This window comes from Ptiloglossa arizonensis, chromosome 2 (assembly GCF_051014685.1).
Source record: "Ptiloglossa arizonensis isolate GNS036 chromosome 2, iyPtiAriz1_principal, whole genome shotgun sequence".
NCBI lineage: Eukaryota > Metazoa > Arthropoda > Insecta > Hymenoptera > Colletidae > Ptiloglossa > Ptiloglossa arizonensis.
The window spans coordinates 13,424,780-13,450,031 of NC_135049.1; the positions used below are offsets into that span (position 1 = coordinate 13,424,780).

General features: G+C 39.4%; 1 protein-coding gene across 3 annotated transcripts in view; it reads right to left on the reverse strand.

The window, feature by feature from the left end:
• N (neurogenic locus Notch protein) overlaps window positions 1-25,252 on the reverse strand; it is a 481,045-nt gene that overhangs the window by 169,474 nt on the left and 286,319 nt on the right. For all 3 annotated transcript variants that reach the window (XM_076327069.1, XM_076327068.1, XM_076327070.1), the window contains 2 exons: window positions 13,399-13,755; window positions 6,022-6,177 (listed from right to left, as the gene is read on the reverse strand). In XM_076327069.1, the coding sequence (XP_076183184.1) occupies window positions 6,022-6,177; window positions 13,399-13,755 (513 nt within the window). The remainder of the gene's footprint in view (window positions 1-6,021; window positions 6,178-13,398; window positions 13,756-25,252) is intronic.

Here is a 25,252-nt window from a genome sequence, read left to right on the forward strand (position 1 = left end):
ATAGATATATGTAAATATGAACGATTAATAATTTTAAAAAAGTCTTCTGCGATGATTTGTTATCAATGAAGTAAATATAAGGATATCAACTAATAATTAAAAAAAAGAAACTCGTAAAACTTACGAATCGTCATCGAGTAAACTTGTATCAAAGGGGGATATATAATATTTTGAATCTTTTAGAAAATTCGAATTGAAAAAAATAAATGAAAGAATTCTAACTAACTCTTCTATTATGATTTGTTACCAAAATGGTTTCGAAGGGGGATATATTTCGAATCTTTCAAAAAATTCTATTCCAATGAAACAAATGAAAGAATTATAAATAATAATTTAAAAAAAGAACTCTTCTGTTATGATTCGTTATCGACTAAAGTGGTTTCCAAGGTAGATAAATTTCAAATCTTTCAAAATAAATAAAAGGCTACTAATAATTGAAAAAACAAATTCATTTGTTACGATTCGTTATCGAGGAAAATGGTTTCAAAGTAGTATACATTTCGAATCTTTCAAAAAATCCGATTCTCTCAGAATAAACGAAAGGCTACTAATAATTAAAAGAAAAAGAATTCGTTCGTTACGATTCGTTATCGAGGAAAATGGTTTCAAAGTAGTATACATTTCGAATCTTTCAAAAAATCCGATTCTCTCAGAATAAACGAAAGGCTACTAATAATAAAAAGAAGAAGAATTCGTTCGTTACGATTCGTTATCGAGGGAAATGGTTCGAAAGTAGTATACATTTGTAATCTTTCCGAAAATTCGATTCCAACGAAAAGAAACAAAGGTCGAATACCGTTCAAAGGCAGCCCGACGAAATACTTGTTCTAGAGACAACTGTCGATCGATCGATACCAACGTGTAACGCACAGTTTGAAACATAAATTCCCGTCGGACCATCAATTACCTTCGTGGAATTATTAATAATCGTCGGTGTTCCGGCGGCAGGACTCGTTCGATACATCGTGCCGTGGCCATCCAATCGTAAGCTGCGCATCAGGGTAACTCATTCTCAAAGAAGAAGAGGGAGAATGGGGCCTACGAATGACAAGTTCGCCCGGAGATACGAGACGGAAATAAGAAAAAGCCGAAGAGGATACTTATTAAGGTGCACTGCACCCTACAGGTGTTCGCGCGGAATGCTCCGTGAACGAGATCGCGAGCGCCCGATGCGAAACCTTTGAAAAGACCTGCCTCCGACACACCTACCCCCTTCTTCCTGCCCTGTTATTGAAAAATTCTACACACTTCTCCGTCTTCCACATCGAGAACTGAAAATACCGAGCTCCGTAGAAAGTCACGAGTTCCCCCGTTGCTTCGAGAACGAGATAATTCCAATTATCGGTGATGAATTAATCCGTGCTACGTAACAAGGGAATTTTAAACAACACTATGGAACTGTACCGACTCATCGAGTAATGAATTACTTCCTTCTAAATTTGAATACGAACGAGCAAATGTTCTCCTCGAACGATTTCTATGAAACGATACGTGATCGATTGGTACAGGAGACGAGGAAAATTTCTCGCGTTTCGAGAAACGTTTCCATGTAACCGAAAGTGTGATTGAAATTAACTGAAAAGTGTCACTGTATCGTGCGTTTGAATTGTTGTTTGAAGAATTAAGAATAATTAAGAATTGAGAAAATTGTATATCGTTGTATCGTGTAGTTGAAGTGTCAGTCGAGAGAAAGAGTGTTGGTGTTCCAAGTGAAATTTTTAACCGATCGAGTGTACGTAATGTTGCAGAAATTTGTTGCTCGTTTTAAAATACACCGTTTAATACGCTCGTGCATGGTTTTGCGTAACGTGACTGCGTGTTTCCCACAAGAGAGCAATCGAACTAGGCGCAATCGATATTTTACAACCAGATGTATTCAGATAAGATTGCAACAACTCTACGATCTAGGATTTCCCGTTCATGATGGATCAATCACGATCGGCGACAACTGCAACGGGATGGGAGCACCATCGTGGATATAGAAACCCCGACAGAACGAACGAACCCGATCCAGGACCGAATTAATCGATCGTAATCGATCGATTCTCGACCGGCAGTCTACCACGTGTGGGATTTCAATTTGCCCGAACCGTGGGGGCTTTCTCGCACGATCCTGGACACATTAATCTGATAATTATCGACTGTTCTCGATCTCTCGTATCGATCGTACATCCTCGTACCCATTAGGCTTAGAAGATCGACGAATTTCGGACGAGTTTTTTTCAGAGATCAACGATTCATCAATTTCGACGCGTCGTTGTTCGTTTTATACTCCCAAGGAATTTAAATACAGCGAACTTCGATAGAAACGAGTTCTCCAACAAACGATTATTTTTATAATACAGCTACCGTAGACATGGGTCGGTTACGTATTCGAACAAACTCTCGAATGAAGTTTAATTTTGGAAAAGTGATTCTTTCATTATTCGAATACTTACGTTTTTTTATTAGTTCGAGTACGAGAGGTTCTACTGTATATCGAACAATCGTTTCTATCGTAAATTTGAGAAAAAGAGAAAAAGAAACACACTTAAAATTATTTTATTTAAAATTATCGAAATACTGTTTCTCTATAATATCTTTTTTTTTGTTTTTTATTTATTTTTATTACGTTTATATCTCACACTCGGTTCCAATGTCTTCGTACGATAAATTAATTCGAATATCTTCGAACTTGTATAATTTTACCACGTATTAAATTCTGCACACGGTTTTCGATCACGTATGGATAAAAGAAACCGAATTTTTGCTCTCAGAGTCTATACGAGTGAAAAAGTTAACGAGATTATCGAGTATCGATGAGGCAATTAAGTGACGTAATATTTGTCGAAATTGGCGTTTCTTCTTCGACATCGTGCAATTTATTCCCATTCCGCGTACAATGGGAGCGTGTAGAACTTAACGAGATATTGTTACGTTGAATTATGAGCCGAGATGGGCAACGTTTCATTTTAATAAAACATCACGAATAAAAGCAAACGGGCAACGGTTATTCATACGATCGAAAGGTTCGATTCTTATTTGTTCATTGTGAAATATTTCAGTACATAATTCAAAGTCTAATTTTTATTCGACGTGTAATAAAAAAAAAAAAGAAAGAAAAATTGTGTGCCCTTCGTTCCAGTTAATGGAAGCTTTTATCCGAATACAAATTCTGCTCGTTTTTTATCACGAATAATAAAGTGGTTCCTCGTTTGAATTTTTATACGAAGAATTCAACGAGTTTAACGAAGTACAAACCGTCTACGGTTTATTATCGACTGGTTATTATCGGTTGTTGTATCCAAACGCCCACGCGATCCCAATGATATTAACACGCACAGGTCGTGAAAAATACGAGCATACCGACCCGTGTAAAACCGTGTACGACTAGATAAAAATCATTAACCGACGTATTGACCCTGCGCGAACGACGGGGTCATCGTTTGATCCCATCGGTATCTAATTTAAAATCCACCGAGTCAGATGACGAAACGTCACCGACAAAGAAGGCCAAATAACACGTCCACGCAACGAACCAAACGTGTACGTACGCCTTTGTAAAATTTACACGAATTTCTTCGGTGGTACGTAATTTATGGAATTTTTAATAACAGCCGAACGAACATGCTTCGAACGTTTTCACGTGGAAACACGAACTTAACCGTAACAATTTTCCAAAGTATACTTCGATTCCTCGATACATAAAAAAGCAAATAGATTTCTTGGTACGGATCAATTTAGGTAATATATAAATTACATGGTATTCTTTTGTTATTTTTCTTTTATTAGAATGCTTTAAGAATCTTTACTAATCCTCCATAAATTGTGTCTTACGTTCACAGAAGTTATTCTTTATCAGTCTCGTTGAGATATTTAATTTTAAGAATTTTTCAAAGCTTCGGTAATGATAATATATCAATGAAACGATTTAGGAATCGTAGATATACCTTTTTTTTTATTTAATCGAAGGTTCTGCGACAGCACCGGCAAGATTTTTGCATCGTTAAATTTAGAATCATTGAATTCGTGGAACGTATACGGTATCGTGCAGTATGGTACCATTCGTGTGTCTCGAATTGCTTAAATTCTCCATCGAGTATAAAACACCGTACGACGATCGTGTATCATTTATTATTCGAAGTATTTTCACGTTGGTGCCCGCGCCGCGATAAAATCTATCAGATACGTTCTTCGAGATATACTTCTGGCTCGCTCATGCGCGAAATCATCATCGAGCGTTTTTAGATCAAGCGAATCATTAATAACTATGCTCGATGAAGCACCGTGAGGCGGTGGCGCGTATTGCTTTCGTTTTAAAGGGAGATTACTTTCGAAACAGTTCGAGATTACACATTCAGCTGGCTTAACCCGAACGATTCTCTTATGTCATTTACGTCGTACTAAATGAATAATCGTTGTGTACAATCTATCGGGTCGATGAATCATTTATTAGAAACTTTTCCAACGTATGTTCTAGGTGCTTTGAGATTATCGATCCTTACGAGTAACCTTATTGACAAATTTTATTAGAATTTTGTTCACGTGGAGCAAAATAATGCTAAAAGTATCACGAGAATTAGTGAAAAATCGTTGGTGAACTTTCGAATGTTTCTCTATGGGATAATTACTCGTACACTGATAATCTTTTCTCGAGAAAAACACGTTGTTTTTCTGTTTGTTAATTTTCCTTCGATAAAATCAAAGGGATTGTTACTAACTTGGAAACTTTCTCGTCGATTTTTGGAGTTGTATTTTTTTATTATTGTACCTTCTCGATACACATCTCGGGACAAAAAGATAGAAAATTTGATATTTTTTTGTATTTGGTACTATAAACCCAAGAGCATGGATATTTTAACGTGTCAGAATTTTTTACCACAATTTTATGTATATTTACCAAGAACAATGGTGGAAGTTATTGAACGTAAAGTGCTACAAAATATTAAGCTTAGAATATTATTAATTGATTGTTTTATATTTTAAATACTTCGTTAAGGGTGGTACCATTTTGTCCCCTTGCGTTTCGTAAGTTTCGTTAACGATTTTAATTCTTTAAATAAAAATGCATCGATCGATGAAACGTCGTTTCATTTCATTCCTGTGTCAACAAAGATACCCGAAAAATATATGTGTAAAAAAATCAAATTTCTGTTAAATAAACAGAAATTACACTACATTCAAAGTGTGCCATCTTCTTGTCCCGCGATATACCGAAGAAATATAATCTCTAGATTCACGAGACGTGTCATTTTGATACATTTCGATTGATAAGAAAAATTACAGAAATTGTTTACATTTTCTTCCACCACTTGTATTGTCTTTTATCCACTTAACAAGCCAAGTAAATATCACAATTTAATTTCTTCGAAGCTTTTTAATATATTTCTAGTCTATAATTCTAGTATAAGCTTTCTAGTCTATAATTTTAGTATAAGCTTTCTAGTCTATAATTCTAGTATAAGCTTTCTAGTCTATAATTCTAGTATAAGCTTTCTAGTCTATAATTCTAGTATACAAGCTTTCCAATATAATTCTACAATAGTATAAGCTTTCTAATACAATTCTAGTATAAGCTTTCTAATATAGTTCTAGTATAAGCTTTCTAATATAATTCTAGTATAAGCTTTCTAATATAATTCTAGTATAAGCTTTCTAATATAACTCTAGCATAAGCTTTCTAGTCTATAATTTTAATACAAGCTTTCTAATGTAACTCTACTATAATCTTTCTGATATAATCCTAACGTATAAGAATAATTCGAGTATAATTCCAATATATATAAAATAAATAATTCTACAATCCTCTACGCGGTACACCTACCCTGTCTCTTCCCTGTACGCGTCACTACGACGCAAGAAACATCCGCAGACCAAATCTAAACGAAGAAGTACGAAAAACCGTAACGGTACGCGAAACCGTAAAAATTCTATCCTTCACCCCCGATCCAACCATTCCCTCCACCCGGAATCTGTTTTTCTCGCGGAAAGAATGCCACGGTGTACGTTGTACAAGCGATACACGAAACAATCGGTACTCACCCTGCTCGCATTCGTCGATGTCCTCGGAGCAATTCAGACCCTTGTAACCAGTTGCGCAAGAGCAAGTGAAGGATCCGTTAATGGGGCTGGTGTCGCAGATCGCGCCCTCGTGACAGGGGTTCGAAGTGCAGGCGTCGTCGAGATGGCAGAGCAGTCCTGGAACGAAGATACGGGTACACGTGATTTATCTGCCGATTGTCCGGCCGAGTCGAGCCGTGGAAGAAAAAAAGCGAAAAAGAAAAAAAAAAGAAAGAAAGAAAGAAAAAAAGAATCCACGCAACGAAGACGCCATTTTGAAGGGGGAATTTAATGCCGCGGGTTGCGTGCGTTTCTAGGACAAAAGTGTCGATCGTCCAACACCAAACACGGCGGCGTACGCCAAAGATGGACATCATTAAGGCCTGTATCCTGTGCTCGGCTCGCGTAACCTAACCAGAAAAGTTTACCACTCGCAGAAGAGCCGAGGAGAACGGTGACAAATCCCAGTGTGCCGCGTTCGTCGATCCGTGGCCCGCAGCGGTTCTTACGTTACTGAAATTGTCCACCGAGCGTATACCTACGATAAGTCGGTCTAATTGCTACCCGCTGCGAACCCCGCGACCAGTTTCGCGGAATCCAACTCGGAACTACGTACACCTGCGATGCGCGAGCTCGAACTTCATTTTCCAGGAATTCTTTTTCTAATCGCGTCGCGACGCAAGCCGACTCGCGATTCTTCAGACTGGTGAACGTCGATCGTACTACGGTCCACGAAACGGTCTGTCGATTGATTTCTTTTTCGAATTTATAGATCTCGGAGAACGTTGCTACCAATCAACTTTATCTTTGTTTTTTTTTTTTTAAATATGAATCGATTAAGAGGAAACCTAGGGTAAGTTTGTTGGTTCTTGGAGTACTCGGCCCACGAAACGGTCTGTCGATTGATTTTTTTCTCGAATTTATAGATTTCAAAGAACGTTGCTACCAATCAACTTTTTCTTTGTTTTTTTTTTTAAATATGAATCGATTAAAAGGGAACCTAGGGTAAGTTTCTTGGTTCTTGGACGTGGTAAAGAAAGGATACTCGGTAATTTGTAATTTTTAAACGGTTTTTGAGTTTGTATGTATAGATTTGTGGGTTGTATGTGTATACATGGGTATGAATATTTTTGGAAGTATCGAATAGTATCGAGACAATATTGCATTGTAAAAGAGCAGTACTGAAAAATTGCGAGAATGTAAAATATGTAGAATTAGTATTATTAAGTTTGCGAATCGAGATTGCTATGATTTAAGATTTGGAAACAATCTTTTTCTATTTTTGTGATCTTGTGGTTATTATACTTCGGTTTGTTTTTTTAGAATTTATTAAGAAAAGAAGATTGATTTTCATTCGATTTATCTACTACATGTAATTTTAGGTTTAAATTATCGACCACTATGTCGATAAAGAGATGTGTGCTTTTCAAATTAGCGTTGGAATTTTTTCCATTCTGGAATAACCGAATGAATATTGAAAATCAATTCGGTAAAACTGTATAACGAGAACATTGTGCAATAAAAACTCACACCAGTCGAATAACCGAATGAATATTAAAAATCAATTTTGTAAAACTGTATAACGCGAACATTGTGCAATAAAAACTCACACCAGTCGAATAACTGAATGAATATTAAAAATTAATTTCGTAAAACTGTATAATGCGAATCGTAACGCAATAAAACGATCGTATTGTGTAATAAAAACTCACACCAGTCGAATAACCGAATGAATACTAAAAATTAATTTCGTGAAACTGTATAACGAGAACATTGTGCAATAAAAACTCACACCGGTCGAATAACCGAATTCTAGAATTAATTTTCTATCCTTTTTGAAGTTGAAAGATTCTTGGCATCGTATAGTATCAATTCGAATAAATTTCTACCCGCGTTCGTATTCAGCGCGAAAAGTAGCATAAAATGGATACCGTGTTTGTATACAAGAAGTAAATGGATACGAGTACCACGTGTTGACATCGGAATACCATCGCCCATTTTATGGTTTTGTTTGCTTTGCTAAGGAGCGTTGTTCCGTGACCAAGGACGTTTCGATCTTTAAATAATGCTGAGCTCCGTGGCTACTTAAATTTATATTAAACACTTCCAGGAAGTAGTAACAACTTCGGTTTTATTGCGTTACGATCGGCAACAGAGAGAATAAAAACCAATCAATGGGAAAGTGTACGATAGAGTAATTACTGTGCTGTAATGGAAAGATTTCGAAGAAACCAATCTTGCGAAATTTTATAAAATTTAATTCCAGGTATCGAGTAAATAAGTTCAGTCATACGATATCCGAACAACTTCCATCGCTTATAATAGCTATCACAGAATACCTCGAAATGATTAGAATTTAATTCGCTTTAAAAATGTTAAATTACGTTCGTACAGAGTGTCTTCTGTCAATAGAGTGTTTTATCTCGACACAGTGGAATATTTCACGAAGAACCAAAGATATCAAAAATATGTGTTTTAAAAAATTATTAGCTACAAAGGGAAACGTTGATATAATTAATATATAATTTAACGATATAAATAATTTTTCCATTCTTTTCTATATCGAACAACGCTCGTAAAAATATTTTTTGAAATCATTGGCTGCTCCTGAGACATTCCATCGTGTCGAGATAAAATATTTATCGATACGAGATATTTTGATTGAAAATTTCCAACTTCGAGATTGTTTGCAAACGTTCCAAAGATACACAAAACGTACGAGAAGAAACTAATCTTGCAAAATTTTAGAAAATTGAACTCTAGGTATCGAGTAAATGATTAGAATTTAATTAGCTTAAAAATGTTAAATTACCTTCGTACAGAGTGTCTTCTGTCAATAGAATATTTTATCTCGACACAGTGGAATATTTCACGAAGAACCAAACATATCAAAAATATGTTTTTTAAAAAATTGTTTGCTACGAAGGGAAACATGCGATATAAATAAATTTCCACCCTTTTTAGTATCGAACAACGCTCGTGAAAATATTTTTTGAAATCCTTGGCTGCTCCTGAGACATTCCATCGTGTCGAGATAAAATATTTATCGATACGAGATATTTTGATTGAAAATTTCCAACTTCGAGATTTTTTGCAAACGTATCCAAAGATACACAAAACGTACGAGAAGAAACTAATCTTGCAAAATTTTAGAAAATTGAACTCTAGGTATCGAGTAAATGATTAGACTTTAATTAGCTTAAAAATGTTAAATTACCTTCGTACAGAGTGTCTTCTGTCAATAGAGTGTTTTATCTCAACATAGTGGAATATTTCACGAAGAACCAAAGATATCAAAAATATGTTTTTTAAAAAATTATTTGCTACGAAGGGAAACATGCGATATAAATAAATTTCCACCCTTTTTAGTATCGAACAACGCTCGTGAAAATATTTTTTGAAATCCTTGGCTGCTCGTGAGACATTCCATCGTGTCGAGATAAAATATTTATCGATACGAGATATTTTGATTTAAATTGACCAACTTCGTGATTTTTTGCAAACGTTCCAAAGATACAGATAACGTATTCTTTGTTGGTCACTGACATTGGTAGCTTCGTATACGGAGCCTGATAACGGGACACGAGTGTCTAGGATGTTCCTATATAAACCAGAGTAAACTGCCACGTAGATGCACGATTACACCCGCGACTAACTGTAAGTGCGTCCATACGCGCAAGAAAAGGAGCCTTCGGGCTTTAACACAGACCTCGAGATGCCATCATTATGCGTATATACGTATTGTAAATCCGTTAACCTCCGTGCGTCGTTAAAACTGTTCCGAAGCAACCGTATCGTAAATCGACCTCGCGGCAGTACTTATCGAGTGCAAAAATCATCCGAGAAATTTGTAAGTCTTCGATTTTTACCGTGAGAGTGAACGAGCTCTGTTTCAAACTCAACGATATTCGGAAATTTTATTACCGTATAATTGTAACGGGTGTTCTTCCGAATGTGTTGGAAATCATGGGAATCGGAAGTACTGTTATCGAATGGGAACAATTTCGAGTCATTTTTCGCCAAGTCTGCGAAGATCGATACAGCGAGATGCATTGTAAATAACGGAATCGTTGATGGAAAAAGTTATTAATGGAAATCAAGAGCGAGGAATAAGAAAATATATGTAATTTTATATTTTCTGGATTCGATAGTGTTGTTTGATATTTGTGGCGATGTTGAATTAATTAAAAATGGTACTAAAAGTAATTAGTTTAATTGAGTAAATTTAGACTCGACGTATATTTGAATCTGGTACCATTTTTTTTTTTTAAGATATTCATATTAGAGAAACTGAACATTTAGTACGTTAAGTATTAAATTATTCCTCTTTTCTTCAAAAATTGATGTTTCATTTTTATTATTTGTATTAAAATTACTGTACTGAAGAGGGAAGATAATTTCTTAGTAAAACATATTTTTTTTCGTATATTTCATCCTTGACATCTGGTCATTATGCTTCGCACCAACTCTGTCTCGATTAACGTATTACTTTAAAAATCACGCGGTGTTCAAACCGTTGGAAAAAGAATCTTTTCCTAATCATCCTCAAAATAGAATATTTGCTCCTTAATGAATTAAACTGGTATACTTCCATTTGGTTCGTTCCTCGAACTAGATTCTCTTTATTTCCATCATCGCGTCAGTGATCGATATTTATACCTCCAAAATCATAATTTTAATAAAAAACAATTTCTTCAACATCTCCAAAATAGAACACTAATAGAATTCTCCTCAACGAATTAAACTCGTATACTTGCTACCCGACTCCCTTTATTCCGATCGCCACGTAATTAATCAAAGTTACAGTAATCAACACGGCAACGTTCGTACCTCCAAAATGATAATTTTAATAAAAAATAATTCCCTCAACATCTTCGAAATAGAACTCTTTAACAAATTAAACTCGTATACTTAGCTCCCAACTCTATTTACTCCGATCGCCACGTAATTAAAGTTACAGTAATCAACACCTCCGAAATCATAATTTATAAAAAATAATTCCCTCAACGTCTTCGAAATAGAACTCCTTAACGAATTAAACTCGTATACTTAGCTCCCAACTCTATTTATTCCGATCACCACGTAATTAAAGTTACAGTAATCAACACCTCCGAAATCATAATTTATAAAAAATATTTCCCTCGACGTCTTCGAAATAGAACTCCTTAACGAATTAAACTCGTATACTTAGCTCCCGACTCCCTTTATTCCGATCGCCGCGTAAAGTAATCGAAGGTTCGCTACCACCGAGAAAATAATATAAAACGTGACGCAAGGAGCACGGCATACCGCGCGTTAAACTCTCCCCGGGTCTTCCCCGCGAGCCTATTGAACACCGATCGCGCGCGAATTCCTCTATTTAAGATTTCCCGAGGTTTGCACGCCCGTGGAAAAAGTCGTTTCGCGACCGTACGAACGAGTGTATCGCTGGAATCGCAATAATGCCGGGACAGAAGAAGGATGCCTGTATTTGGCGATCGTTGTCGGAACGATCGATCTGAAAACCGTCTTCCTCGGCCTCGTGGTAGGAAAGTAAGGACAGAAACTCGTTTTCAGTCCTCAAGGTCGTCACTCGGTAAGGCTAGGCGGGAGAGTCTCCGGAATCCCGGGATTCCGAGGGACCCTTCTGGAGGTCGCATCATATTGTTGCACGTGCAGATGCATCCTGCCCCGCCTGCCGCCGATGCACTCGCCGATGCACTCGCTGATGCATAATACCAACACGATTCCAACCGCGGCCTTGTTATCGACCGTGGATGCTCGACTTTAACGCTAATCGTCGCGATTCGCAGAAATTGCGTTCACCTCGTCGAACGAGGCTTACTCCAGAAGACCTCTTTCGTACGATTCGCGATCCGTAGATCCTCGACGAGGAAAACGTCCAGTACTGCTATTATGTGTATTTTCTCCCGGTTGGTTCTTCAACGCGGAGCAACCTAACGGATTCACCTCGCGAACGGGTACTTAGTACAACGAAACATCGAATCTCAGTCGCGATTATGGAGAATGATGGAGGAATTGCTAATTTAACGACCGCATCCTCGATCGAATCGTACGAAATTAATTTCTATTTGTATTTATTCCGTGAATTATTCGTTACCGGGATAGAATTGAAAGAAATCGGTAAGATGTCCGTTTGTTGGAAATAATACCGCGATGATTACGAATACGTAGCTCTGAGATGGATAAATAGCCAGAATTGGGTACTTGATAAGTAAAATTGAAACATTGGAGCGTTTTTCAAACTATTGGTAATTTATCACTGATTGGTAATTTCTTTTTAGCGAGTAGCGAATTCTTGGTTAATTAAACGATAAAATCGATTGTCTTTAGTTACAGGATAGAGTAGTCGTTGATTCAAGAGATTCTGTGTTAAAGATTCATGGTGTCTCAATTTAATCGTACGAAATTAATTTCTAGTTATAAGGTTACACCAGTCGAATAAGACAGGTTCTTCTTTACCTGTGTATTGTATAACCACCGTGTAAAAATTCAAACAAATTGATAGAATATCCGTCAGTTTATTAAAAATAAAAATAAAAATAAAAAAGAATAGAATTCCGTCCTTGGCCATGGATGTTCATCTTTGACGTATTCTCGTTTCCAGTAACTAATATTAAACGTGTATTCACGATGATTAAGAAACAAAAATAATTAAAAATATCGTCGAATATCAGAGCTTCGTTAGAATAGTATAAATATCCTATACCATTGCTTCGATTTACGATTAACATCGCATGTTGGTCGTTTCTCTACTTATTTTAATATCGCTCGATTCAAATTCAAAATTTCGATGCACTTACCGGTTTTTCCGTAGGTGCATTGACAATAGAAACTACCAACACGATCGATGCGTTTACGATCGTTGAGAAACAAAAATAGTTGAAAATATCGTCGAACATTGTTGGTCGTTTCTCTACTTATTGAAATATCGGTCGATTAGAATTCCAAATTTCGATGCACTTACCGGTTTTTCCGTAGGTGCATTGACAATAGAAACTACCAACACGATCGATGCATTTACGATCGTTAATAAACAAAAATAGTTAAAAATATCGTCGAACATCAGAGCTTCGTTAGAATAGTATAAATATCCTATACCATTGCTTTGATTTACGATTAACATCGCATGTTGGTCGTTTCTCTACTTATTTTAATATCGCTCGATTTAAATTCAAAATTTCGATGCACTTACCAGTTTTTCCGTAGATGCATTGACAATAGAAACTACCAACACGATCGATGCATTTACGATCGTTGAGAAACAAAAATAGTTGAAAATATCGTCGAACATTGTTGGTCGTTTCTCTACTTATAGAAATATCGGTCGATTAGAATTCCAAATTTCGATGCACTTACCGGTTTTTCCGTAGGTGCATTGACAATAGAAACTGCCGACACGATCGATGCAGGTAGCCCCGTTGAAGCAGGCTGCACCTGCGCAATCGTCGATGTTGACGCTGCAATCCGGGCCGGTCCAGCCGTTCACGCATATGCAGGAGTAGCTACCTGGTGAATTCGTGCACGTGGCACCGTTGTGACACAACGACGGTCGCACGGAGCACTCGTCCACGTCTAGCTCGCATTGCGTGCCCGTATACGACGGAGGACAGAGGCAAGAGTACTCGTTCACCCTGTCCATGCAGGTCGCGCCATTCTGACAGAGATTTCCTGGACAGTCGTCGATGTTCTCCTCGCACTGCTCGCCTCGGAAACCTGAAACATAAAAGAACACACGGAGTGTTAGAGTGCTGTCGCAACACGAGAGAGCATGAAAAACTTGTGGTTTTTGAAAATCGAGTTGTTCATTCAAATCTCTTAAAAAAAAGTTCGATCGTTCCATCGAATCTGTCGAACCAACTGTGGTCTTGGAGTAGTTTGGTCGAATTGATTTATGGTTTTTGAAAATTGAGATGTTCAGATCTTTTAAAAAAAAGTTCGATCGTTCCATCGAATCTGTCGAACCAACTGTGGTCTTGGAGTAGTTTGGTCGAATCAATTTGTGGTTTTTGAAAATCGGGAAGTTCAAATCTCTCGAAAAGAAGTTCAATCTTTCTATCGAATCTGTCGAACCAATTGTGGCCTCGAAATATCCTGATGGAATTAATTTACGATTTTTGAAAATCGGGGAAAATCAATTGTTCCACGGAATCTCTCCAACTAACTGTTATCTTATAGTATCTTAGTGAAATAAACTTGTGCTTTTGGAGAATCGGAGTTTAATTGTTCCATCGAATCTATCGAACCAATTATGGTTTCAAAATACCTTGGTCGAATAAATTTGTAATTCTAGAAAATCGGGGAAGATCAACTGTTTCCATGCAAGATTGAAATTTGTTAGATCAATTGTGGAGAGTATTTACGTGGTTGAAACTAATTCCTGATTTTTGAAAATCGAGTAAGTTTAATTATTCTATTCGAATGTTAAAATTTGGGAGACCAACTGTAGTCTCGAAGTACGAGGATAATATTAACCTGTGATCATCGAAAATCGGAGTTCGATTGTTCGAATTGAATGTTGAAATTGTCAGTGTCAATTGTGGTCTCGGAATAGTCGAATTTCACGGAGATATTGAGGAGAGAATAGAGCTTGTCAAGAGTAACGTTTAGTAATTTTTCAAGCGATCGAGCAACATCTTTGCAATCGAAAAATAAAATATCCCCGTTACTCGAGAACTTTTACTAGTATTTTTTACAAATTGGATTCAAGCTTTATCCGTCCGTTAAATCTTACAATAGGAGATCTTTTATTGTATAAATTCCATTTGAAACGTTTCAACGATACCTATCGAAAAAGTTCCATAACCGTTTCGACACCTGGTAGATTCCCTCGCTCTCTTGGTAAGTATAGGTCGTGAATCGAGTAAAATTTAGTGCTCGTAGCTTGTCGAAAGTAATTTATGGTTCGGTTACGTGTATCGCTTTACAACTCGATTGTATAACATTGTTTAGTTGTGGTCTTTTATCAAAGTGGAAAGATTGAAAGACAAACAGAAAATCACGGAGGTAGAAACACGAACGAGAGCGTACGATATCTCTCGCCACCCTGATTATATCGATGATCGTTACGGTCATAAAGAGAAGTCATTACTCCGCTGTGTTGCCGTGTAGGGCTTGTATGTTCTTCCCGATGAAAAAAGGGATTGTTGTATTAAAGCAAAACCACAGGTACACGAGGTTTTATTGTTCGCCGAGTTTATGGCTGGATAGAAGAAGGAACGAGATGAAGGCGGAGGCAGGAGGAACTGAAACGCTGCAGATAAAGCGATAGAACTCGATAACCGTGAAAACGATAGCTCAATGTGCAAACTAAAGGCCGATTCTCACTGTCGTACCGTTCTTCTCTCGCGTAATGTGTAAACACGCTCGTTGACACGCTCGTTGCCATTTTATTGGAAAAATTCGAACCGGATAGATCATCGAAAGAATTTTTACTCGAAATAAAATTTTTCTATATTTCTTTTTACAGGTTTTTCAATATCGAAGAAATTCGATCGTAGATCACGATAACTGTATAAATTATTTTCCGAAAATCGATGAAATATGCTCGTTGCTTCGTATACGGTACACAATGATTCGAAGAATTGATTATATTTTCTGTGAAATCATTCCGGGCGTTCGAGGGATCGATTCGTTCACGATTCTACAATTTCGTCCGTCAGGTGAACATCAACGTAATAATTTTCGAAACGTTTCTCAAGACTTGGAGCTTGACAAAAAAAAATAATAAAGGAGACAGATATGCATTGAGTCGATCGATTGAAAACGTATGGAAATAAATGTTTCCAGGTGTACGTAATCCCTTTTGAAAAGGACGAACTGAAAGGGGAAACGAAACTCAATTGCAACGAGGCAAAACCTTTCGAAGCGTCTCTCGACGTACGGTGGGAATCGGGCTGAAGTTACTCGCGAACAAAGGGTTAAGCAAATAGATCGGCAAAACTTGGAACGATCGGCCAAGTACCGTGTCCTGCGGAACAAAATCCTAACTGTTAAACCGAAGAAATATTCAAGAAAAATCCTCGACAGTGGCACAAGAACCCGATACCCTTTAATTAAAACGAAAATTGCCGTGGTACCTTGACGCTTCGGAAAAACAGCTGCATAGGAAAGAAGCGAGTTACTAGAAGATCGGTAAAATTGACGTAGCATGACGTTGGATTATTTGCAAGTCGAACGAATCCTCTTGCTTCGGGACGCTACCTTTTTTACGTACCTTTGTCGATGGAAGTGAAGCACGTATTAAAAACGGATTCAGAGATCTACGGAAACAACGACTGTGAACGAAATTATCATGGACGACTAGCTGGTAATTATAGGCAAGTAATCCAATAGGATAAGAGGATAATTGTTGTTAAATATCAAAGAATATTTTTGCTTTTACCAATTACGAGGAAAACGTTTAGGGTTAACAAACGTTGAGAATTGATTGGATTAAATATTATCTATTTAATAGAGTTCTTAAGATACTTTTACTCTCTATGAGTAAAGGTACTCATGGAGAGTACTCTTGCTTGAGTTCTATCAATTTCAAGAACGTCAAGAATTGATTGTCAAGGAGAATAAAAATATTGTATACTTCGTAGAGTTCTTATGGTACGATTAACTTTCCAAAGAATTTCAGTGAATTTCAAAAGTATCGAGAATTAATTTTGAAGGAGAGTAAAATTATTATGCACTCTATTAATAGAGTTCTTAAGGTACTTTTACTCCCACTTTTTCAAGAGTTCAACGAACTCCAAGGACGTCAAGAATTAACTGTCCGAAAGAATAAAAATATTGTATACTTCATACATTTCTAAAGGTACTCCTCATTTCCCCAAAAGATCATTGAACTTGGTTCAACTTCGAGCTCACCTCGAAACCTAGCCAACTACGAAATTCCTTCGAAGACATTTTCCACTTTTCCTTACCAACCTAGAATCTCAGTTGTTCGTGTGCAATCGCAGAGAGTTAAAATCCTCGAATAATTTCTCTTCCCGAATCCCAGCCTCTCGAGAAGCTCAGTGCTGAACAGAGACACCGTGAGATGCTCGAAAGGAGAGGCCAACCTTACGTAACCGTCTCAAAATCATCTTCGTTGCTCTCTCCGCTTTACATCCGCAACATGATTGCGCTTCACGAAATAAACTGAACGAGGAAATCCGGGTAATGTTTCACGTTCGATGGAAGAAGACGTCTCAACCCTCTTCCCCTTCTCGCTCTATTTTTCTTTCTATCTCTAGCTCTATCTTTGTCTCTATCTCTCGCTCTATTTTTCTCTATCTCTCGCTCTATATTTCTGTATCTCTCGCTCTATTTTTCTCTCTATCTCTAACTCTATTTCTTTCTCTATCTCTAGCTTTCTTTCTCTCTCTATCTCTTGCTCTATTTTTCCCTCTATCTCTCGCTCTATTTTCCTCTGTATCTCTCGCTCTATTTTTTCTCTATTTTTCGCTCTATTTTTCTCTCCATTTCTTTCTCTATTTTTCTTTCTATCTCTCGTTCTATTATTCTGTCTATCTATCGGTATATTTTTCTCTCTATTTCTCGCTATATTTTTCTCTGTATCTCTCCACTATTTTTTTTCTATTTCTCGCTCTATTTTTCCCTCTATCTCTCGCTCTATTTTTCTCTCTACCTCTCGCTCTATTTTTCTCTCTATCTCTAGCTTTCTTTCTCCCTCTATTTCTCTCTCTCTTTTCCTCTCTGTCTCTCGCTCTATATTTCTCTCTCTCTCTTTTCCTTTCTGTCTCTCGCTCTATATTTTTCTCTATCTCTAGCTCTATCTTTCTCTCTATCTCTCGCTGTATTTGTCTCTCTATCTCTTGCTGTATTTGTCTCTATCTCTCGCTGTATTTTTCTTTCTATCTCTCGTCTTGTTTTTCTCTCTATCTCTAGCTTTATTTTCGTCTTTATCTCTAGCTTTATTTTCGTCTTTATCTCTAGCTTTATTTTCGTCTTTATCTCTCGCTCTATTTCTCTCTATCTTTCGCTCTTTTTCTCTCTATCTCTCGCTCTATTTTCCTCTCTACCTCTCGCTCCATTTCTCTCCTTTTCTCCCTCCAACGTACACACAGACAGGTGAACACGGCCACACAAACGCGTTCACGCTTTCCATCCGCCCTTATCTATCGGTATCAGTTGCCGTGGCCGGGCGATGCATACCTGCTCGCGGAACCATAGTTACCAACTCTAATGGCGCGCATAATTTATGCTCGATAGAGCGGTTAACTAAACTTCCTATGCATCTGCACTGGTTCGCGAGGCGTACACACGTCGCTTGACGTGAGCTAGAGTTTCGTTCCGGGACTGAAAAGAGTCCCGAGAACCCTATACGTATGTATAACCCCACGGCCACGACGTTATTATACCGAGGCCCCAACAAAGAGGGGCGGGTAACATTAATATTAAAGCGATGCAAAAGTAAATCGGTCGTTTCGCGTGCGCCATTATCCGCCAGCCCTGGCGAACATAACGCCGGGGGATTCCGAGCCGAGAGCCGAGTTCCGAGAAATAATTTTACAGTCCGAATCTTAACTAGCGTGTTCGCCGTTTTAATATAAATATACGACAAAAGGGGATCACGATCATCGATTCACCATAGGCGAATCGTAAATTCGACGCGATCGTGTTTCCAAGAGGTGGGGAGGTGAAACGAACCAACGAACCAACGAGTATCTCGAGAATAAGCGAAACGCTCGGGCGTGTATCACCTGTGCGCCTCTTTCGAGGACCTCTTACCTTTTTATTTACTCGTCATCCCGCTCCTCGTTACGCTGCAGTGTTCGGATCGAAATTGCTGCACCGAAAACCGATGTCACGGTCGCGCAACAGATGGTTGAACGTTCGCGGGGCTTCCCGGCCGAATTTCGGGCAGAGATTCCAAACTGGAATTTCAAGGAGGTTTCCCTTCCTACATCTCGTGTTACCGGATTACCGGCGACCCCGCAACCGTGAGATTTTTGCCTCGTAAAATCGCGATTAACGCGCGTACTTTTTCGCTCGCGGATTTACCACACCTGGCCGGGGTTTTTCAACCCGCGAACGAAAGATTCGGATTTGTAACAGGTTGTAGGATATGTTTCGTCGTTCGATGAGAAACGGAGCTATTAGCTTCGTCGTTTTATTTTTCTGAAGATTACTACACTTTGGTGTACGTGTGTGAAGTTTCACGTGGATCTACTCGTTCGTATATTTACAGTTGCTCAAAGTCGAAGGGTTACAGTATTTTTTTACAATGGAAAAAGAGACAAAACTTATTAAATAACCTATTATTAATGGAGTTTGATTCTTTTTTCAGCGGTGTTTGATTATTGTCGTTGGACGTCTTTATCGAGCGAAAATGTTACACCGAGTGAGATCGATTTTGGAGGATTTTTCGGGGCGGAAAATGTCACGTGTTTTCGAGTGGTTTAGGTCTGGTTTAGGTCCTTGTTTTCGAGTGGGTCGAATAACGATGCTTTTAATCATCGATGGGCCTGGTGGAGTATTTGTCGACATATATTGATAATAATGTAATTTTAATTAAAGAATGAAGAGATCGATCGACGTTAGAAAAAGTTACAAGTTGAAAATGTATAATCGTGCGAGAACACCGATAAGAAAAATTGTATCTCGCGCGAACAAGCATCTCGACCTAAATCATCCCTCCACGAGGTGGACGACGTTGTTTCTTCGACACAGAACGTAAGCATAATCGATCGAATACTATACTCGGCGCTTCATTTGCTCTCCGAGTGTCTCGCAAGAAAGGAAATTCCATAAGACTGACGAAAAACGCAAGCTATTCATGTTCATCGATGGGGACGTCTAACAAGAAACGCGGAGAGGAGGAACCTATGAACGTTGCCATGGATCCGGGCCGAATCGATTGCCGTTAATATCGATACCGACCAGGACAAAAGGGGGAGAACCGCTCGAGCCACCCTGAAAAATGCACGTATTTGCAGGACGATCCGTTCCGCGTTGATACTCGCGTCCTCTCATCGCCTCGATCGTTCGTTCCTCCCTTTTTGCATAGTGATCTCGGCAGAAAGGGGAGACCAAAAAACTGTCATCCCCCCCTATCGATGAAATACGGTCATCGCGCAACTAATAAAAGGACCGCGCGAAGTGTCGCGCATCGATTCAACGCGTTGAATGGCACCGATTCATTTTAGAACGATTTATCCAAAAGAACACCAATACTTTTGATTTTGAAACGAGGACGCTGGTACTTTTGTTTTTGAAACGAGGACTTTAGTACTTTTGATTCTGAAATGAGGACGCTACTACTTTTGATTTTGAAATAAGAACGCTAATACTTTTCAGTTTGAAATAAGGACGTTAGTATTTTTGATTTTGAAATAAGGACGCTAATACTTTTCATTTTGAAATAAGGACATTAGTATTTTTAATTTTGAAATAAGGACTTTAGTACTTTTGATTTTGAAATAAGGACTTTAGTACTTTTGATTTTGAAATAAGGACGCTAGTACTTTTGATTTTGAAATAAGGACTTTAGTACTTTTGATTTTGAAATAAGGACGCTGGTACTTTTGATTTTTAAATAAGGACGCTGGTACTTTTGATTTTGAAATAAGGACGCTAGTACTTTTGATTTTGAAGTAAGGGCGCTAGTACTTTTGATTTCGAAATAAGGACGCTGGTAGCGTTGATTTTGAAATAACATTGTTGTTACCAGGAGTACTGTAAAACAATATTAGTATTGCGATTGTAACGTAGATGAACCGGAGAAAAATAGTAGCGATTTTTATCTCGAACGGAGGCTGAACGTTGAAGTGAATGAGATCCACTGAGAGCGAGAGAGATAGCGCAACAGCGACCGAGTCTCGCATTACACGCTCCCGAATAATGTAATTTCAAATCGATAACACGTAACTCGACGTATCGACGTACAAATGTGAAAAATTATGCCGATGTAAAATGACAAAACTTGTATCTTTACGAGAACGTAGCGATATTGTAACAATAATAAAGAAAAGTGTAGTTTAATGTATCTTGAATTACATACTGTATTCTAAACACAATTATTTGTCATTCTTACAATTTTATCAGCGATTCGGTCGAGTTTCCACGAGAGAAACGAGTCGAGGCACAACGAGTCACAGTTGCGAGTACGTTGTTTCAAAATTCGAAAACGGTTTAGTTAACAATTGAGAATCGATCCAAACTGGGCCGTGTTCGGGCTCGTTTTCACCGTGAAAACCCCACCGATTCGTCGATACGACAGCCACCGTGATGCAAACGAGATATAAAAAAATGTCAATTTCCGACAACGGATCCCGTACTCGGAATCCCAATACCTCGTGTCGGAAATCCTAAGCGCGAGTAGTATGCATATAAAAACGCATCACACCCTGCGTGACGATGCGAGTGTTTAAGAAGGATCCCGGTCCCCCTCCACTAATGACGAGGGCTTATTTCCATAAGGGACGACCCTCTTCTTCCCGGAATTTTGCCAAACCCTCGAGGCAGGTTCTATCGTGTTCCAAGGGGCGAGGCGTATAATGGGCCCGAGCCGCGTAGGCCCACTAGTAGAAAAGTAGCAGATCGGCCGCGATGATTCGCGAGTATGAATAAAAAGAAGAAGAAAAAAAAGAAGGAACAGCACACGGGAGATTACGCGAGCTGGAAGCCGTGTGGGTGCGATGGACAAGTAGGGAACGGCTCCACCACTTATAAATCAACTTAGACGAAGGCCCATAATTGCAATTGTTCATGAGCCTCACCCCAGATCCGAACGATTCGCGACGTGCGTGTACGTGTGTGTGTGTGTTTGTGTGTACGAATCCGTGCTGGTTACGATAGCCGCGTGCGCGCAGGCGTGTGCGCTCGCTCGCGCGAGCGCTTACTCGCTCGCGCGGGCCCTATTCGACGAAGGATACGTATCCGTTACTTCGTTACAGATGCAGGGCCGTAACGAGCGGAACACCGGTATAAATTCTGCGCGCTCTGTTCCTTTTCTCTCTCTCTGCTCTTTTTCGGCGATTCGAACACCGCCGCGCGAATATCGTGGCGCTCTTTTTTTCTTTTCTTTTTTTTTCTTCTTCTTCTTTTTTTATTCTTCAAACACACAGAGCGTCATAGTTCAAAGACCGTGCTCGCGCGCGCAGGGCTAGATCAATTACGTTCACGGTCCCGTAATTTCTGGCTAATGGACAGCCGAGAAAAAGTACGGTATATTTATCGTTCGTTTCGAGTCCGTCGGGTATAATGATGGGAAACGAGCGTATCCTTTTCGTAGCCCGAAGAGAAGCTCGCGTTCGCTCGCTCGCTCGCGCGGGCGCACACGCCCGGCGAGCAAGGTCGAACACTCGAACTGGAATTTCGGGAATCCTGTAAAGCGCTGGCAATTAGTCGGCGGTTCAGGGTACTTGGAATGATTTCATTCACCTTCGGTAGGAACCGAGAGTTTCGACCCTAGCGAAACCGTGAAGAGAACGAGATAGACGGAGATAAAGAGAACTAGACGGATCGCGAAAGAAAGAACGAGATACACGGGAGATAAAAAGGAGAGATCTCCGACAACGGGATGGTCTCTGTTTGTTCCGCGGGATAGCTGGATACGCCGCTACGTCCGTTTCGGTGGAATTCACGGATTTCGACCTGCTTCTCGACCTGCTGGCAAAAGGGAAACGGGGAAAAGGAGAGACACGCGTCGAGTCGTGGTTCTCACGTCGGAAAAAAAAAAGAAAGAAAAAAAAGAAACACGGTTCAGGTTCGAATCCCCGGGCTGACGACACCGTCGTGGCTTCCCTGCGGGTATCGTTCAGTTTCCAGCGACTAGGAAGTGGGCCTCTTCGCGTCCGTAACGCGACGCCATTGTTTCCTACGGAAACGGCGCGAATCGATGAAATTTCAGAGACCGGGAGAGGCGATCTCGAAACGCGTCTAGTTAGCGTTTAACGATCGAGTACGCTTCGATTTTCAAAGCCACGACGAAAATTCGCGCTTCGTCTCGGTGAGCATTTTCCTAGTTGCGCAAACCAGCACCCGTCTCTCTCGCGATACGTCTGTCCTCTTTCGCCTCTTTCTCCCGAGCATCTCATTCTTCCGCGCCGCGAGACGTTCCCTCTTCGTTTCTTCGTTCGTTTCACTTCTACCTCTCTCTCACTCGACCTCGACTTTTCTCTTTTTCTCTGTCACCGATCCACCCTCGCCCCCTCGCGCTTCTTCCGTTCTCTCATTCACTCCTTGCTTTCTCAGATCTATCACCAACACGCCCTTCTCCCTCGAACGGACTGCACTAGCGTTTGCTCTCTCGCTATCTTTCGTTCTCTTTTTCTCTCTATCTCACGCTCTATTTTTCTCTCTATTTCTTGCTCTATTTTTCTCTCTATCTCTAGCTCTATTTTTTCTCTATCTCTAGCTCTATTTTTTTCTCTATCTCTAACTTTTTTTCTCTTTCTATCTCTCGCTCTATTTTTCTCTGTATCTCTCGCTCTATTTTTCTCTCTATTCCTTGCTCTATTTTTCTCTCTATCTCTCGCTCTATTTTTCTCTCTATCTCTCGTTATTTGTTCTCTCTATCTCTAGTTCTATTTTTTTTCTCTATCTCTAGCTTTTTTCTCTCTCTTTTCCTCTCTATCTCTCGCTGTACTTTTCCCTCTATCTCTCACTGTATTTTTCTCTCTAACTCTCGCTCTATTTTCCTCTCTATCTCTCGCTCTATTTTCTTCTCTATCTCTAGCTTTATTTCTATCTCTATCTCTTGCTCTATTTTTCTCTCTATCCCTTGCTCTATTTTTCTCTCTATCTCTCGTTATTTGTTCTCTCTATCTCTAGTTCTATTTTTTTTCTCTATCTCTAACTTTCTTTCTCTCTCTTTTTCTCTCTATCTCTCGCTGTACTTTTCTCTCTATCTCTCACTGTATTTTTCTCTCTAACTCTCGCTCTATTTTCCTCTCTACCTCCCGCTCTATTTTTCCCCTTTTTCTCTCTATCTCTCTATCTCAGTGTGCCTCTCGCTCTCTGTGTGCCTCTCGCTCTCTTTCCCTCTGTCTCTCGGTCTCTGCGTGGCTCTCGTTCCCTGTCGCTCGTTCTCGCTCGCTCCCTGGCCGAGGCAACACAGTGCCTCTCAGCCGGGCAGAGGTGTGGCAACGTCGCGAGAGCGGGTGTGCGTCGGCCGCAGGCCATGTGGTGGGGACTGTGGGAAAATTCTCATGCCGCCGACTGTGTCGGGGCCAGGGGCGCTCAACCGGTGGCGCCCTGGGCCCCCAGGAACCCTGCTCGACTTCCTGCTTTCACGCTCGAACAACGTTTCACCGTGCACGCAAAAAAGCCATCATTAGGCGCGTCGCGAGAAAATCCACGGCGAGCCGATGATGGTAGCTCGAAACGACCCGAAGTCACCGACTCGAGAAACCATTCGCACCTAAGATCGGCTGAAAGCCGAGCGAGAGAACGAACGAGCAACGATTTTGTTCGTGGGACACCTGTTATCGAGGTGGGTAATCGAAACGAAAGCGGGTTCACCGCTACGGGAAAGATTCGCGAGCGAATGCGAATTACGAATCGGACTCTTCTGGACACGAATTATTATACATCGCGAAACGAATCTCGGACGACGTCTATTGTTGGAGAAATATTCACCATTGTAGAGGTTATTTCCCTGTTGGAGTTATTTTACCGCTCGAAAGTCTATTCGATCCAGTGTGAATCGAATTTGTCTTCATTTGGTGGAAGAATTAGCAGTTGTGGTTATTTGATACAAGTGAGTCTTCGAACGTGGATATTTCTTCGCGATAAACATTCTTTGTTACGTTAAAACGATCAAATTACTTGTACTCTTACTGGTAAAGTTCTTACTTTTTCCTAAAGTGTGCACGTAGCGAATTAGCGTACGAAGTTTCGAAGAGGTAAGTATTTCAGAAAAGATAGATCGAAAAACTTCCAATCCTTAAAAATAATAGTCCACGAACATAAATCTGCATCGTACACAAGAACAAGAGAGACTACTGAACAAAGTCTTACGAATATGAATTATAATGTTTCCAACCCCTAGTCCAGGATCCTCTTTGATAATAAATACTCATAATGAGGAATCTAAAAACTTTCGAAGCGCGTGAATCTCGTCGACTTAAACTTGAAACAGAAATGAATTCGTAAAATGATTCCTATGGCTCGAAGCACTCGTTGAACATATTTCGCTAAGAGTAACGATTCTCTGGTTACTCGAAGCCACGGAATAAGAATCGAACAGAAAGGAGAATACAATATAGGACATTCT